The sequence below is a fragment of the Moschus berezovskii genome, chromosome 14, assembly GCF_049115385.1.
Source record: "Moschus berezovskii isolate FMDL1 chromosome 14, NW_MosBer_1.0, whole genome shotgun sequence".
NCBI lineage: Eukaryota > Metazoa > Chordata > Mammalia > Artiodactyla > Moschidae > Moschus > Moschus berezovskii.
Window position 1 is genome coordinate 24,564,214 of NC_142473.1, and position 19,203 is coordinate 24,583,416.

The 19,203-nt window shown below is 38.3% G+C and overlaps 1 protein-coding gene across 2 annotated transcripts in view; it reads right to left on the bottom strand.

Annotated features, from left to right (window-relative positions):
- ARHGAP20 (Rho GTPase activating protein 20) overlaps positions 1 to 19,203 on the bottom strand; it is a 207,215-nt gene that overhangs the window by 85,041 nt on the left and 102,971 nt on the right. For both annotated transcript variants that reach the window (XM_055422993.2, XM_055422992.2), the window contains exon 3: positions 7,170 to 7,334. In XM_055422993.2, coding sequence (XP_055278968.2) covers positions 7,170 to 7,334 — 165 coding nt within the window. The remainder of the gene's footprint in view (positions 1 to 7,169; positions 7,335 to 19,203) is intronic.

Sequence of the window (19,203 nt, forward strand, 5' to 3'; positions counted from 1 at the left end):
GTGTCTTTAGCTCTGAAGTGAGTCTCATGCAGGTTCACATAGATGGATCTTGGATTTTTAATCCCATCAGTCAGTCTACTTTTTTGATGGATTTTTTCCCCATCACATTTAAAGTCATTATTGATAGGCAGGTACTCTTACTGCCTTTTTGTTACCTGTTTTCTGGTTGTTTTGTAGTTCACCGTTCCTTTTTTTCTTCTGTTTGTTTTTTTTTCTTGTGGTTTGATGACTTTCTTCAGTGGAATGTTTGTATTACTTTTTTTGTTTTTAGTGTTTGTTTATCTATTGCAGGTATTCGGTCTTCAATTATCATGGGCTCATATACTGACTTGTACCTACTTATTTTAAACTATAGTCATTTAAGTGTAAACACACTCTTAAAAAATCTATATTTTTCTTCTTTCCCCACACTTTGTTTATTTTTTAAAAATTTATTTATTTATTTTAATTTGAGGCTAATTACTTTACATTATTGTGGTGGTTTTTGCCATACATCGACAGGAACCAGCCACGGGTGCACATGTGTCCCCCCATCATGAACCCCCTCTCACCTCCCTCCCCACCCCATCCCTTTGGGCTGTCCCAGAGCACCAGCTTTGAGTGCCCTGTTTCATGCATCAAACTTGCACTGGTCATCTATTTTACATATGGTAATATACATGTTTCAGTGTTACTCTCTCAAATCATCCCACCCTTGCCTTCTCCCACATAAATCTGTTCTTTACATCTGTGTCTCTTTTGCTGCCTTGCATATAGGGTTGTCCTTACCATCTTTCTAAATTCCATATATATGTGTCAATATACTGCATTGGTGTTTTTCTTTTTGACTTACTTCACTCTGTATAATAAGCTCCAATTTTGTCCCTCTCATTTGAACTGACTCAAATGTGTTTTTTAATAGCTGAGTAATATTCCACACACAATATTCCAGTTGTGGTATATGTACCACAACTTCTTTATCCATTCATCTGTAGATGGACATCTAGGTTGTTTCCATGTCCTAGCTATTGTAAATAGTGCTGCAATGAACATTGGGATACATGTATCTCTTTCAATTCTGGTTTCCTCAGTGTGTATGCCTAGCAGTGGGATTGCTGGGTTGTATGGCAGTTCTATTTCATTTTTTCAGCTTAACTGTTTATTTTAGTTATAGTTGATTTTTATAATTTTTGTCCTTTAGACTTTGTACTATCTAAGTCACTGATCCACAGTCTTTACTGTATATTTTCCTTCACTAGTTGTATATTTCGTTTTCCATAATTTGTCACATCTTACTATGGCACTTTCTTTTCTACTAAGAGAAGACTCTTTAATATGTTTCAGGGTCAAGTTAGTATTGGTGAACTCTTAGTTTTTTCTTGCCTGAGTTCTTTGTCTTTTCTTCAATTCTGAATGACCACCTTGCTGGGTAGTATTCTAGGTTGCAGGTTTTTCCCTCTGAGCACTTTAACTATATCATGCCACTCTGTTCTGGCCTGTAAAATTTCTGTAGAAAAAAATAAGGTGACACTTTTTCTCTTGATGCCTTATTTTTGCCATTTTAATGTAACATGTCTTAGTGTGAGTCTCTTTGGTTTCATCTTATTTGGGACTCTGCTTCTTGCACCTAGTCATCTGTTTCCTTCTTCAGGTTTGGGAAGTTTTTAGCTATAATTTCCACAAATACATTTTTGGCTCCTTTCAGTCTTTTCCTTAGAACCACCATAATGCAAATGTTATTATGCTTGCTGTTTTCCCACAGTTTCTTTTAAATGTCATTATTTTCTATTTTTTTTCTTTTTGATTGATGATTTTCATTATTCTATTTTCAAGATCACTAATGCCTTCTTTTGTATCATCAGTCAGTTCAGTTCAGTTCAGTTCAGTTGCTCAGTCGTGTCCAACTCTCCGTGACCCCATGAATCACAGCAGGCCAGGTCTCCCTGTCCATCACCAACTCCCGGAGTTCACTCAAACTCATCTCTATCGAGTCGGTGATGCCATCCAGCCATCTCATTCTCTGTCGTCCCCTTCTCCTCCTGCCCCCAACCTTTTCTAGCATCAGAGTCTTTTCCAGTGAGTCAACCCGTCGCATGAGGTGGCCAAAGTATTGGAGTTTCAGCTTTAGCATCAGTCCTTCCAATGAACACCCAGGATTGATCTCCTTTAGAATGGACTGGTTGGTGTTGTATCACAGTCTGCTGTTAATTCCTTCTAGTCTGCTTTTCATTTCAGTTACTGTATTCTTAAACTCTGACCAGTATTGTTTACATTTCCCACTTCCTTGTCAAAATTTTCAGTGTTCATCTATCCTTTAGTTGTTTTTTAAAAAGTTTTCTCTTGTTCTTTTGTTTGAAACAAATTCTTCTTACTTTTCATTTTGGTTAACTTTCTGTCTCTATGAAATGTGGTGAATAATTACCTATCCCAGTCTTGAAGATGTGTCCTTGGGTGGAAGCATCACTATTCAAGCCTGTTCAAGTCTGTGTATTCCCACTGGCTTTGGTGGGAGAGCCGGATCTCAGCTGAGTACGGGTCGTATCATCCCCCTGGGTGTGTTGGCATCTATCACCTTGGTAAAAGGTAGGGCTGGAAATGGAGGGGCTGAAGCTAGAGCCAAGTGTGAATTGGGTCTTTTACTGTGTTCAGTGGCCATCACCATCCTACTGGTGGCAGGGTCAGGTCCAAAGTGTTGGGGCAGAAACCCTGAGGGTCAGATATGAGCTTGTTCTGTTCCCTCTAAGTATGCATTCTCCCCTCTCCTAGACATGGTACCTTCACTGCAGAGGGGAGTAGGAATGCCGAAAGAGGGGTTTAGAGCAGGCAGCTCGTGCAACTAGGGCATGCACTGGGACGGCTCCAGCATGCCAGTGAGATCTGCAGACGGCTCCTGATCCATTGCCTTCCATGAGTGCCAGCAATAAACATCCCTGCCACATTTACTGCAGTGCTGGGTCTGAGTTGGCTCTGTCCCTCACAAGTGCACACTTGCTTTGGCAATATTAGCCTATATCCTCGTTGGTATGTGCACAAGAGCTAGAGGCGATGCTGAGGTATCCGTTACTGTCAGAGCCCTAAGTAGTTTTAATCTGCTTCCTCTGCCTTGTTCTGAGAGGAAGCCAGAGTGTGTCCATGTTCTTCACAGATGGGCGTCTCAGTCTCTTACGCGCTCCTGTCTGTCAGTGGTTTTCAAACCAGCTAAGGGGACTCATCCTCCCGGTGCCGGCTGGTGTGTCTAGTATGTGGTTCAACTCCATAATCCCCAGGAAGGACATGCAAGCCCATGATTTGCCCTCCTCTTCTCTCTATATTCCCAGGGATGTGTGTCCTGACCTCATTGCTTTTCCTCCCTTCCTTTATGACTCCTGTGGATCTTTCTTCATAGCCTTGGTTGCCAAAGGGTCTTTCTGCTGGTCTCCAGGTACTTTTCAGTGAGAATTCTTTCACATTAAGATGTACTTTCCATGCGCTGATGGGGGTAGGTGTGCTCAGCGTCTTTCTAACACACAATCTTGATTACCTCCCATTCACACCTTATTTATGACATAGAATAACTTAAATGTGAGGGTACAGATAGTAGAAAAAGGCCAACTCTTCTCCAGTGACCAAAAATCTCTTTGATGAGATACCGGATTTGATAAACTACTATTTTATGATATTTCATAAACAATGAGAAAGGGATTGGAGCAAGTATAGCTTTCATGTTGTAGGTTGGAGGTTAATTGCACTGACATTGAGTGTGGAGTAAAAATGAATTCTTTTGGGTACTTCTAAGTATATGAGAAGAGAAGCAAAAGGCAAAGGACAAAAGGAAAGATATATCCCTCTGGATGCAGAGTTCCAAAGAATAGCAAGGAGAGATAAGAAAGCCTTCTTAAATGATCAATGCAAAGAACAGAGGAAAACAATAGAATGGGAAAGACTAGAGATCTCACAAAAAAAATTAGAGACACTAAGGGAACATTTCTTGCAAAGATGGGCACAATAAAGGGCAGAGATGATACGGACCTAACAGAAGAGGAAGATATTAAGAGGTTGCAAGAATACACAGAAGAACTGTACAAAAAAGATCTTCATGACCCAGATAATCATGATGGTGTGATCACTCACCTAGAGCCAGACATCCTGGATGCGAAGTTAAGTGGGCCTTAGGAAGCATAACTATAAACAAAGCTAGTGGAGGTGATGGGATTCCAGCTGAGCTATTTCAAATCCTAAAAGATGATGCAGTTAAAGAATAGCACTCAGTATGCCAGAAAATTTAGAAAACTCAGCAGTGGCCACAGGACTGGAAAAGGTCAGTTTTCATTCCATCCCAAAGAAAGGCAATGACAAAGAATGCTCAAACTACCACACAACTGCACTCATCTTACACGCTAGCGAAGTAATGCTGAAAATTCTCTAAGCCAGGCTTCAGCAACATGTGAACTGTGAACTTCCAGATGTTCAAGCTGGATTTAGAAAACGCAGAGGAACCAGAGATAAAATTGCTAACATTTGCTGGATCATTGTAAAAGCAAGAGAGTTCCCGAAAAACATATACTTCTGCTTTATTGACTATGCCAGAGCCTTTGACTGTGTGGATCACAACAAACTTTGGAAAATTCTTCAAGATCTGGGAATACCAGACCACCTTACCTGCCTCCTGAGAAATCTATATGCAGGTCAAGAAGCAAGTTAGAACTGGACATGGAACAATAGACTGGTTCCAGATTGGGAAAAGGGTACGCCAGGCTATATATTTTCACCCTGCTTATTTAAGTCATATGCAGAGTACATCATGAGAGTGCCAGGCTGGAGGAAGCACAAGCTGGAATCAAGATTGCCGGGAGAAATATCAATAACCTCAGATACGCAGATGACACTACCCTTATGGCAGAAAGTGAAGAGGAACTAAAGAGCCTCTTGATCAAAGTGAAAGAGGAGAGTGAAAAAGTTGACTTAAAACTCAACATTCAAAAAATGAAGATCATAGCATCTGGTCCCATCAATCACTTTATAGAAAATAGATGGGGAAACAATGGAAACAGTAACTTTATTATTGGGGGCTCCAAAATCACTGCAGATAGTGCAAAGCAGCCATGAAATTAAGACTCTTGCTTCTTGGAAGAAAAGCTGTAACAAACCTAGACAGCCTATTAGAAAGCAGAGACGTTACTTTGCCAACAAAGGTCCGTCTAGTCAAGGCTATGGTTTTTCCAGTAGTCATGTATGGATGTGAGAGTTGGACTATAAAGAAAGCTGAGTGCCAAAGAACTGATGCTTTTGAACTGTGGTGTTGAAGAAGACTCTTGGAGAGTCCCTTAGACTGCAAGGAGATCCAACCAGTCCATTCTGAAGGAAATCAGTCCTGAGTATTCATTGGAAGGACTGATGTTGACTCTGAAGCTCCAATACTTTGGCCACCTGATGCAAAAAACTGACTCATTAGAAAAGACCCTGATGCTGTGAAAGATGGAAGGCAGGAAGAGAAGGGGACAACAGAGGATGAGATGGTTGGATGGAATCACCGACTAAATAGACATGAATTTGAGCAAGACCTGGGAGTTGGTGATGGACAGGGAAGCCTGGCATGCTGAAGTTCATGGGGTCAGAAAGGGTTGGACACAAGTGAGCGACTGAACTGAACTGACAGTATATTCAAATATGTCTGCTTCCTTTTTTAAACTGCCATTTCTCTAGAAGTCTCCATTATCTCTCATCAGGACTACTACAATATAACCTCCAGTCCAGTCTCCTTGCTTCTACTCCTGTCTACCCTCTAATCCATTATCTACTATAGCCAGAAGAGTATTTAAAAAGTATTAAAAAATATGTACCCCTTTATGCTACTCCCCTAATTAAAACCATTTGAATAAAATGTAAACTGCTACCATGGCCTACCAAGATAGCCCCAAAGATCCTGGCTTCTCAATATTCTGTGTGGCTAATAGCCTACATTAGAAATGATGGTATACTACTTCTAAGATTAGGTTATAAAGGACTGCAGCTTCTATTTTAGGTGTTCTCTCCCTTCAACAGGGCTTTCTCAACGGCTCAGAATGTAAAAAATCCACCTGCAATGCAGGAGATGTAGGAGATGTGGGTTCAATCCTTGGGTTGGGAAGATCCCCTGGAGGAGGACATGGCAACCCACTTCAATATTCTTGCTGAGAAAATCCCATGGACAGAAGTGCCTGGTGGGCTATAGTCCTTGGGGTCACAAAGGACCAAAGGGCCCTGAAGTGACCTAACACACACACTCCCTTCAATACTCTCTTCCTCACTCCCTTGGATCTTTCACTTTAAAGGAAAGAACTCCATGTTAAGAGCAGCTCTGTGGAGAGACCTCCATGGAAAAGAATATAGCCTCTGGCCAGGAGCTACTGTGGAACTGAGGATGGCCAGAATCCACATGAGTGATCTGGGAGGTTTGAAGACTCTTCATTCAAGCTCTGAGATGACTATAAACCTGGTCAACAACTCTACTGTAACCTCACTGGGGCCCTTGAGCCAGAAACACCTGGCTAAACAATTGCCAGATTCTTGACTCAGAGAAAATGTGTAAGACATTTGCAGTCATAAACTGTTATCTTTTGGGGTAATTTGTTATATGGCAATAGATAATTCATGCAGCCAACAAAGATCCTGATAACCTGATTCTTATTACTCTCCTCCTGCTTATTATGCTCCAGTGACACAGGCCTTCTTTCAACTCCAAAGGACCAAACTTTCCCCACCTGCTTTGTACCTGCTATTACTTCTACTTAGAATACCCACCCTCCTAATATCTGAATGGCTAGTCATTTTTCATTCTTCATTGATTTTATTCTTCCTACCTAACATATATCCCGTATTTTACTTCACCTTATTTTCTTCATGGCACTAACCACAATTTGTAATTCCCCCCCATCCACATTATAAATGAAAGCATCAGGAAAGCAGGGACCATATCCATCACCTTCTTCACTGTATCCCCTATATTTATTAAGAGCATGGCACAGAGCGGGACTGAAATGAACACTTCTTAAATGAGTAAATAATTGAAACATTTTTTCAAAAACAAAACAAACATAAAACTCACTTCAGACATTAGCTATGGTAATAGAGGCCACATATTCTTATAGCGATATTGAAAAGAAAGGTTATCTTTGTGAGTGGAAATGTGATTTTACAATGATAAAACAGGAGAGAGTGTCCAGTAGACTTACTTGATTTTGGCCACAACAAACAGATCATTGAACAGGAAAAGATGCCGCTCCTGCCTCTGCAGGCCTCTCCTGAGTTCGACACGGCCATCAATAAGCAGAGTCCGGCTGGAGCACATGAAGGATGACAGAAATGCACATGTGTCCAGGCTAGCAGAAGGACTCTCTCTGTAAAAGAGCAAACACCACATATCTTCAGTCAAATGATCAAACACAGAATTGTTCCTACAGAAATTATAGTTTAAAACTGGCCAAGAAATACAAAGCTCTATAATTTTTTTTTTTAATGCAATGGCATAGTTTCCTAACAGGTCCCTTTTCATAGTAATGAAAACTTACATATACTCTTTTGTGTAAGATATTTTTTACTCAGTACTTCTTGTTACGTTTAGTCTATCTCGACCTGGTAGACCTCAATATCTCATTATAAACTTTTTAAAACAAAAAGCAAAAAATTTTATAATAAACATATGTATATCCCAACCTAGATTCTACTATTAAAATTTTACTATACTTGCTTTATCAGATACCTATCCAACTATCTATTAACCCATTCTATTTTTGGTGTTTCAGTACAAAATGATACAGCAGTACATTTAACCCTGAGTATTTTAGCATGCATATCATGTACAATGAAATGCACAATTCTTAGGTATATGTTTTATGAGTTTTGACAAATGTATTCACTTGTGTGATTTAAACCCTTATCAAGATGTAGGACATTATCATCACTCCAAAAAAATTTCCTCTTATTCCTTTTCAGTTGTTACATTTATTAGATAAAGATGGCTTCTATTTATTGGCCTGAGTTGTTTACTTCTTCATTGCAGGCTGAGATCCATTAGCTCCAACATCATCTGGAACTAAATATTGTATAAACTAACATTTTTATACACTCAACTATTTAAAAAAAAAAATGACCCCAAAGAAGCAGACTTTTAATGATTTATAGTTTGCCTGCTTTGTATACTCCACAAAACAACACTGAACATCTGCTAGCCATTGATAAGATAGAGGCTGGGGTTTTAAGACCCGAAGTCACTACTATCTCCTCACTGTGCTATGAAGCAACATCCTTACACATGTAACCTCCAGAGACAGTCACTGCAGTCTCCTTCACCTCAGGAACTCCTTTGCCCTCCTTTTCTTTTGGCCATAAGCCTCTAGCTAGTCTCATGCTGTGAGGACTTTTTTTATGCAAACCCGTCCAATGGTAATAGCTTTTCATTCATCAACCCCCGGATCCCTCAAACTCCTTACAACAGTTAATCCTTACTCCATCAGTCCTAAGGCCACCATTACTATGATTTTTTTCCCCTCTGAAATTTTGCCTATTCTAGCATTTCATATTAATGGTAACTTATATATACTCTTTTGTGTAAGATTTTTTTTACTCAGTATTTTTTGTTACATTTATTAGCAATTCATTCCTTTGTATTGATGAATAGTATTCCACTGTATAAATATATGCTTGCTTATTTATTCTCCTATTGATGGACAGCTGGGCTCTTTCCAATTTTTAACTATTAGAATAAAACTGCTATTAAACTTCTACTAGTCTTTTTTTATAACCTATGTTTATATTTTTCTTGGATAAAGAGCTCACAGTGGAATTGCTGGGTCACAGTGTAGCTGTATGCTATTTTTAGGGAAAAAAAAACTAGTAAGTTTTCGAAAATGGTTGTATTAATTTATAATTTCAACAATATTCCAGGATAATTCCTGTTACTTCACAACCATGTCAACATTTGCATTGCAAACGTTTTATATTTTGGCCATTACGGAGAAGGCAATGGCAAGCCACTCCAGTACTATTGCCTAGAAAATCCCATGGATGGAGGAGCCTGGTGAGCTGCAGTCTGTGGGGTCGCTAGGGGTCGGGCACGACTGAGCGACTTCAATTTCACTTTTCACTTTCACACATTGGAGAAGGAAATGGCAGCCCACTCCAGTGTTCTTGCCTGGAGAATCCAGGGACGGGGGAACCTGGTGGGCCTCCGTCTATGGGGTCACACAGAGTCGGGCACGACTGAAGTGACTTAGCAGCAGTAGCAGTAGCAGTGGATATACAGCATATCGCATTAAGATTTTAATCTGCACTCCTGATGACTAATAATGTTGAATACCCATGTTCTTACTGGTTATTTACATATATTAGTGAATTACTCCAAATCGTATTTATTTATTATTGAGATTCAGGAATTTTTCATATATCCTGGATCAATCTCCTGAATATACATATATGTATATATACACACACATACATACACACACGCATGTATGTATATATAAATATATATTTACCTTTTGTCAAATTTTGCAAGTATTTTCTTCTAGTCTGTGATTTACCTGTATATATACATGTTTTATTTATTGGAGTAGAACTTCCAGATGTTCAAGCAGGTTTTAGAAAAGGCAGAGGCACCAGAGATCAAATTGCCAACATCCTGGAGAAAGCAAGAGAGTTCCAGGAAAACATCTATTTCTGCTTCATTGACTATGCCAACGCCTTTGACTGTGTGGATCACAATAAACTGTGGAACATTGTGAAAGAGATGGGAATACCAGACCACCTGACCTGCCTTTTGAGAAACCTGTATGCAGGTCAGGAAGCAACAGTCAGAACTATACATGGAACAACAGACTGGTTCCAAATAGGAAAAGGAGTGCGTCAAGGCTGTATATTGTCACCTTGCTTATTTAACTTATATGCAGAGTACATCATGAGGAACGCTGGGCTGGAAGAAGCACAAGCTGGAATCAAGATTGCTGGGAGAAATATCAATAATCTCAGATATGCAGATGACACCACCCTTATGGCAGAAAGTGAAGAGGAACTCAAAAGCCTCTTGATGAAAGTGAAAGAGGAGAGTGAAAAGGTTGGCTTGAAGCTCAATATTCAGAAAACAAAGATCATGGCATCTGGTCCCATCACTTCATGGGAAATAGATGGAAAAACAGTGGAAACTATTTTTTTGGGCTCCAAAATCACTGCAGATGCTCATTGCAGCCAGGAAATTAAAAGACGCTTACTCCTTGGAAGGAAAGTTATGACCAACCTTGATAATATATTAAAAAGCAGAGACATTACTTTGCCAACAAAGGTCCGTCTAGTCAAGGCTATAGTCTTTCCCGTGGTCATGTATGGATGTGAGAGTTGGACTGTGAAGAAGGCTGACTGCCGAAGAATTGATGCTTTTGAACTGTGGTGTTGGAGAAGACTCTTGAGAGTCCCTTGTACCGCAAGGAGATCCAACCAGTCCATTCTAAGGGAGATCGATCCTGGGTGTTCATTGGAGGGACTGATGCTAAAGCTGAAACTGCAATACTTTGGCCACCTCATGCGACGAGTTGACTCACTGGAAAAGACTTTGATGCTGGGAAAGGTTGGGGGCGGGAGGAGAAGGGGACGACCGAGAATGAGATGGCTGGATGGCATCACTGACTCTGTGGACATGAGTTTGAGTGAACTCTGGGAGTTGGTGATGGATAGGGAGGCCTGGAGTGCTGTGATTCATGGGGTCGCGGAGAGTCGGACACGACTGAGTGACTGAACTGAACTGACTGAGTTGATTTACAATGTTGTGCTAATTTCAGCTGTATAGCAAAAAGAATCAGTTATACATATATCCACTCTTTTTTAGATTCTTTCCCATATAAACCATTACAGAGGATTGAACAGAATTTCCTGGCCTGCTCAGAATACTGAGTACTTATCAGTTATCTATTTTATATTTAGTAGTGTGTATATGTCAAGTCCAGTCTCCCAATTTCTCCCTCTCCCTGCTTTTTCTTGTCAACTTGCATCTGTAACTCTATTTCTGTTTTATAGATAACTCTGTTTCTAACATTCCACATGTAAATGATATCACGTTTGTCTTTGATTTATGTCACTCAATATGACACTCCCTAGGTCCTTCCATGTTGCTGCAAATGGCATTATTTCATTCTTTCTATGGTTGAGTAATACTCCATTGTACATATGTACAACATCTTTATCCATTCCTCTGTTCACGGGCATTTAGTCTGCTTCTGTGTCCTGGCTATTGTAAACAGTGCTTCAGTGAACACTGGGGTGCATATATCTTTTTGAATTATGGTTTTCTCTGGATAGATGCCCAGGAGTGGGATTGTTGGATCACATGGTAGCTCTGCTTTTATTTTTTTAAGAAACCTCCACACTGTTCTCCATAGTGGCTATATTAATTTACATTCCCACTAATGGTTTAGGAGAGTCACCCTTTTCTCCATACCTTTGCCAGCGTTTATTGCCTGTAGATTATTTGAGATGGTCATTCTGATTGGTGTGAGGTAATACCTCATTGTAGCTGTAATTTGCATTTATCTAATGAAAAAGTGATGCTGAGCCATCTTTTCATGTGTTTGTTGATCATCTGTATGTATTCTTTGGAGAAATGTCTGTTTAGACCTTCTGCCCATTTTCTGATGGAGTTGTTTGTTTTTTACATTGAGTTCCATAAAGTATTTGTATATTTTGGAGATTAATCTCATCAGTTGTTTCACTTGCAATTATTTCCTCCCATTAGGAAGGTTGTCTTTTCATTTTGTTTATGGTTTCCTTTGCTGTGTAAAAGCTTTCAAGCCCCACTTGTTTATTTTTGTTTTTATTTTCTTTACTCTAGGAGGTGGACTGAAAAAGATCTTGCTGTGATCCATGTCAAAGAGTGTTCTAAGTTTTCCTTCTAAGAGTTTTATAGTGTCTGGCCTATATTTTATGTCTTTAATCCACTGTGAGTGTATTTTTGTGTATGGTGTTAGGGAATGTTCTAATTTCATTCTTTTTACATGTAGCTGTCCAGTTTTACCAGCACATCTTGAAGAAACTGTCTTTTGTCCATTGCATATTCTTGTCTCCTTTGTTATAGATTAAGTGGCCATAAGTGTGAGGGTTTATTTACCTCTGGACTTTGTACCCTGTTCCACTGATTTGTATTTCTTTATTTTTCTGCCAGTACCATACTGTCTTGATGACTGTAGCTTTGTAGTACAGTCTAAAGTCAGAAAGGTTGATTCCTTCAGCTCCATTTTTCTTTCTCAAGACTGTTTTGGCTATTTGAAAAATTTTTTTGTTCTAATGTAATGGAAAATGGTCTTAGTAATTTGATAGGACTTACATTAAATTTGTAGATTGTTTTGGGTACTACAGTCATTTTCACAATATTGATTCTTCCAATCAATAGACATGGTCTATCTCTCCATCTGTTTGCGTCATCTTCAATTTCTTTCAGCAATATCTTACAGTTTTCTGAGTAGAAGTCTTATATCATTAGGTAGTTTTATTCCTAGGCATTTTATTCTTTTTGATATGATGGTGAAAGGGATTGTTTCTCTGATTTTTCATTGTTAGTGTGTAAGAATGCAAGAGATTCTGTGTGTTAATTTTATATCCTCCAACTTTGTAAATTCATCAATGAGCTCTAGTAGTTTTCTGGTAGCATCTTTAGAATTTTCTTTCACTTTTCACTTTTCCATATTGGAGAAGGAAATGGAAACCCACTCCAGTGTCCTTGCCTGGAGAATCCCAGGGACAGGGGAGCCTGGTGGGCTGCCGTCTGTGGGGTCGCACAGAGTCGGACACGACTGAAGCGACTTAGCAGCAGTATCATGTCATCTCCAAACAGTGACAATTTAACTTTTCCAATATGGATTCCTTTCTTTTTCTTCTCTGATTGCTGTCACTACGACTTCCAAAATTATATTGAATAATAGTGGGGAGAGTGGACATCCTTGTTTTGTTCCTAATCTTAAATATGCTTTCAGTTTTTCACCAGTGAGAATGATGCTTGCTGTGGGTTTGTTGTATACGGCCCTTATTATGTCGAGGTAAGTTACATTTGGCTTTCCTGGTGGCTCAGCAGTAAAGAATCCACCTGCCAATGGAGGAGACAGGAGTTCTATCCCTGGGTTGGGAAGATTCCTTGAGAAGGATATGGCAACCCACTCCAGTATGGTTGCCTGGGAAATATGGACAGAGGAGCCTGGGAAGCTACAGTCCATGGGGTCACAAAGAATTGGACACGATTTAGTGACTATACAGCAACACAAGTTCCCTTATGCACACTTTCTGAAGAGTTTTTCAATCATAAACAGGCATTGCATTTTGTCAATTTTTCTGTGTCTATTGAGATGATCATATGGTTTTTATTCTTCACTTTATTCAGAATGTGATGTTTCATACTGATTTGTAGATATTGAAAAAAATCTTTGTATTCTTAAGATAAATCCCACTTGATCATGATATATGATTCTTCTAATGAGTTGTTGGATTCAGTTTAGTATTTTCTTGAGGATTTCTGTGTTCACATTCTTCAGTAATACTGATCTGTAATTTTCTTTTTTGTGTGTGTTATCTTTGTCTGGTTTTGTTATCAGAGTGATGGTGGCCTCACAGAATGAGTTCAGAAGTGTTCCTTTCTCTGCAATTTTTAAACTTAATATTGCAGGATAATTCTAGTTACTTCACAACCATATCAACATTTGGCATTGTTAATCTTTTAAATTTTGGTCATTTTACCAGGCTCTTCCATCCATGGGATTTTCCAGGCAAGAGTACTGGAGTGGGTTGCCATTTCCTTCTCCAAGTGGATATATAGTAGCATCTCAATAAGATTTTAATTTGCATTTCTATGATGACTAATAATGTTGAATATTCATGTCCTTATTGGTCATTCGTATATATTAATTTGTAAATTGTCTCCAAGTCTTTTTAAAGTTTTTTCTTTTTCTGTTTCCCCCAGTCCTGTGGAAGTCTAAATGAATCGCCAGTCCAGGTTCAATGCATGATACAGGATTCTCGGGGCTGGTGCACTGGGATGACCCAGAAGGATGATATGGGGAGGGAGGTGGGAGGGGGGTTCAAGATGGGGAACACATGTACACCCGGGGTGGATTCATGTCAATGTATGGCAAAACCAATACAATATTGTAAAGTAATTAGCCTCCAATTAAAATTAAAAAACAAACAAACAAATTCTGTTACCCTTCAAAGTCAGGTTTCCTGGGGATTCCTAGTCTCTTGGCCAGATCCCCAGACTAGGAAGCCTGTGATGGGGGTCAGAACCTTTACAATAGTGGGAGAATTTCTTTGGTGTTATTGTTCTCCAGTTTGTGAGTTGCCTACCCAACAGGTATGGGATTTGATTTTATCATGACTGTGTCTCTCCTACCGTTTTACTGTAGCTTCTCCTTATGTCTTTGGATGTGGGGAATTGTTTTTTTGGTGGGTTCCAGAGTCCTCCTGTCGATAGCTGCAATTTTGGTGCTCTCACAGGAGGAGATGAGTGCATGTCCTTCTACTCTACCATCTTGAACCACACTCCCCTGTCTTCAAATCTTAAAAATATTGTGTTACATATTATTTTTATTACTGAGTTATAGAAATTTTTTATATATCCTGGATGTATGTGTATATGTATCTATTTTCTGAGTATACATATATACATACACACATGCACCTATACACATAAATATATATGTATATCCTCTGTTAAATGTTTGCAAATATTTTCTCTCATCTATGATTTGCATGTACATTTTCTTAAAACTTAAAAAAGTTTTAATTTTGATGAAGCCTACTTTATTATTTTTATAATGATTTTTGTGTCCTTTTAAAGAAATCTCCCCTATCCCCAAGTCATGAAGATACTACCCTACGTTTTTCACTAAAGTCTGTATGATTTTAGTTTTTACAACTAAGTCTGTGATTTACGTTAAATTAATTTTGGTTTACGGTATAAGGTAGGGGCTTAGCTTCATTTTGTTTTTCTGTATGATCACCTTATTGTTCCAGCACCACATGCACAAAAGATTTTCCTTTCCTTGGGATTGCTTTGGTACCTTTGTTGAAAAATCACATGACTACAGAGCATGGGTCTATTTTTGGGCTTTCTATTTTTTTTCTTTAAAGTTTATCAACAAACTTCATTATAGAATATAGAATATTTTGAAAAGTCTGTTAGGATGAACTTATACTTTTTTCCTTCCCTTTTTTTTCAGTTGGAGGCTAAGTGCTTTACAATGTTGTGGTGGTCTCTCCCACACATCAATGTGAATAAGTCATAATTATATATATATATAACCCTTCCCTCCTGAGCCTTCCCCGCCATACCCATTCCACTCCTCTAGGTCATCAGAGCGTCAGGTTCAGTTCCCTGTGTTATATAGCAGCTGCCTGCTAGTTATCTATTTTATACATGATAAGAGTGTATACGTCAATGCTACTTTCTCAAGTTGTCCTACCCTCTCCTCCTTCCCCTGCTCTGTCCACCGGACCATTTTCTATGTCTCCATCTACATTTCTTCTCTGTAAATAGGTTCATCAGATTGACTGATCATTTTAAGAATTATTCTATGTCAGAATCACACTGCCTTATTATTCTATCTTTACAGAACAAATCACAAAATTAGGCAGTATAAGTCTGCAAACTTTTTCTTTTTTTAAAACTGCTTTGGATAATCTGGGCTTCCCCGGTGGCTCAGTGGTAAAGAATCTGCCTTCAAAGCAGGAGCCGCAGGAGACTCGGGTTTGATCCCTGGGTCAGGAAGATACTCTAGAGAAGGGCATGGCAATCCACTTCAGTATTCTTTCTTGCCTAGAGAATCCCATGGACAGAGGGACCTGGTGGGCTACAGTCCATGGGATCCCAAAGAGCTGGACACAACTGAAGTGACTTAGCAGCAGCAGCAGCCTTGGGTAATTTGCTATTATTCAAATCCTCTGTAATTATTTTAATTACACTGTATTAAATAATACATTGCATTAATGCATATAATCCTCTGTATTAATTTATACATTTTTGAGATTAACAAACATGAAGAACACAGGAAAGAAAACCTACTGTGGTGAAGGAAGAGGCAATGAACACAACTTCAACTATGCTGAGTGTAAAATTAGCAGTGGACTAAGTGATATGCGAAGATAAGGAAGGCAGCTACCACTTAAAAGAGATGTTCATATTTGTAATCATACAAAGACAGTTGCACAAATAATACTACGGGAATGACTAGAACTGCCCACAGAAGGGGCAGAGTCTAAGAAAAAAGGCAGAAACACATACCTGAAAAAAAAATCGAATGTGAAGGGGTGAAGAAAGGAGGAGAATCGGTGAACGAGATGGGAGACTAGTGAATAAAGCAGCAGAAAAAGAATAATAAAAAGGAGTGGTGGTCTGTATTGCTGAAGCTGGTAGAAAGAGATAATAAATTGAAGACTGAGAAGATGTCTGGGAAAAAACTGTCAGTGAGTCATTAAGATCTTTAAGAAAAAACATTTCCAGGAAAATGGTAAAGTCAGAACTCAAATAGTTTGGGGTCTGAGGTAAAGAGTGAAAAGATTACATACAGTTCCACTGTATATGACAATTATTTTTTAAGTAGATAAATTAAGATTCTTAGCTGCAGTTTCAATATCAAACTCTCAAAAATTAATAAGTAGACAGAAAATTAGAAGGATACAGTAGACCTGAAAAGCACAATGAACCAATTCAACATAATTAAGATTCATACAATTTTCACACAACAGCAGGACACAAATTCTATTCCAATTCCCATAGACTATAAACCAGGAGGCACTGAAACATATTGAGGGATATAAAATGAGGTGCAAAAATTTCACGGTCTAAAGGTATTGAAATCACACAGTCTTATCACTGTGGAATTATGTTAAAAATCATTATCAAAAGATATTTGAAAATAACTCACATATTTTCAAGTGGATTGTGACATTTACAAAGAGAGATCTTTGACTTAGCCATTGAGAGCTTTAATAAAGTTGAAAGACTGAAAAAATACAGAAGGTGATAGTAGAGAAGAAAGGATTTAATTGAGAAGTTAATATAAAAGATACGTTAAAACCCCATATATTTGGAAATTAAGTGCCCAATTAAAAATGATGGGGTATATCTAACAGCCATTACAAGGAAAATTAGAAAATATTTTTAACAACAAAAATGAAAAGAACTTATGAGAATTTGTTGCATGCAACTGAAGCTGCTCAATGAAACTAGTTAACAGTGCAAAACCTTGAAGAAAGTGTTAAATAATGGACACAAGCATAAAATTTTGTGAAATTTGAACAAAATCTGTATTTTAGTTAAAACTGTATCACATGTTAATCCCCCCACCCCCTTTTTTTTAAACAACATAGTATTTCTTTATAGTCTCAGAACAGGATTAGAAGTTTCAAGCCTCATTCAATTTTTTAAAAAAATCACTAAAATAATAAATTTTCTAGAATTTTAGCAGTAATATTAGATGCCAGAATAAATGGAACTATATTAAAGTTTTGAGTGAATATGAATTAGAAATTTAGCATTTTATTCATACTTAGTCAAACAAGTGAAACCAAAATGTCACAAAATTTTTAGCTAAGCAAAAATTTATGTTTCCTAATATATATATAATACATACTATATATATGTATACAAAAGCTTTTCTACTACATTTGATAAAAGCTTGAGAAAAAACAATGAAAAAAAGAACCAAGAAATTGGAAAACATTTCCTAAATGAAATGGAAGCACTGTAAATGAAATAGAAAAGTTGAAACAAACTAGATAAAAGTAAATCATCATCATATAGTTCAGTTTTTTTAAAACATGGCTGCTCATTAGAATCACATCTGGAGCTCTGAATTAAAAAAACAATACCTGGGCATTTATATTTTTCAAAAAATTCCAAGATAATTCTAAAGTCATCTGGAGTTTAAAAGGTGATTACAGATTTTTCTATCAAATGGTAGTTTCAGTGATAGAGAATTCTGTTATTTTCTCTTGACCAATCATGATACAATGGTATTAAAAGGAGTAATAGTTACATAATCACAACAGTAAAAGATGTTTATCAGTTTTCACAACCATTCAGTTCAGTCGCTTAGTCGTGTCTGACTCTTTGCGACCCCATGAACCACAGCACGCCAGGCCTCCCTGTCCATCACCAACTCCCAGAGTTCACTCAAACTCATGTCTATTGAGTCGGTGATGCCATCCAGCCATCTTATTCTCTGTCGTCCCCGTCTCCCCCTACCCCCAATCCTTCCTAGCATCAGACTTTTTTCCAGTGAGTCAACTCGTCGCATGAGGTGGCCAAAGTATTGGAGTTTCAGCTTTAGCATCAGTCCTTCCAATGAACACCCAGGATTGATCTCCTTTAGAATGGACTGGTTGGATCTCCTTGCAGTCCAAGGGACTCTCAAGAGCCTTCTCCAGCACCACAGTTCAATTCACAACCATTAGCCAGATAAAAAATAAAAGATAATTACAATCGAAAGCCACACTGGAAACATGATTACCCTAACAATATAAAATAACTATATACAATTTGGGAGGTTAAACAGAGTGATGGTAAGCAGAAATGCATACATGCACATGTTCTCATCCACCCAGCCAGTCTGTGTCTTTTGGTTGCTGCATCTAATCTATTTACATTTAAGGTAATCATGAATATATACGATCCTATTGCCATTTTTCAGTTGTTTTGGGTTTATTTTTCCTTCTTTTGTGTTTAGAGATGTTCCTTTAGCATTTGTTGTAAGGCTGGTTTGGTGGTGTTGAATTCTCCTAACTTTTGCTTGTCTGGAGAATTTTTGATTTTTCTGTCAAATCTGAACAAAAGTCTTGCTTGGTAGAGTATTCTTGACTGTAAGTTATTCCTTCACATCACTTTAAATATATCATAACTTTCCCTTCTTGCTTGTAGTTTCTGTTGAGAAATCAGCTGACAACCTTATAGAAGTTTCCTTGTATGTTATTTGTCATTTTCCCTTGTTGCTTTTAATGTTCTGTGTCTTTAATTTCTGTCAGCTTAATTACTATTAACATGTGTCTTGCTATGTTCCTCCTTGGGTTTGTCCTGCCTAGGACTGTCCATGCTTCCTGGACTTGGATGACTATTTCCTTTCCCACGTTAAGAGAAGTTTTCAGCTACTATCTCTTCAAGTATTTTTTCAGGTCCTTTCTAGATTTTCTCTCAGGGCAAGAGCTCTGAGCCCCATATCAGGTTCCCTGGCCCAGAGGCCTTGT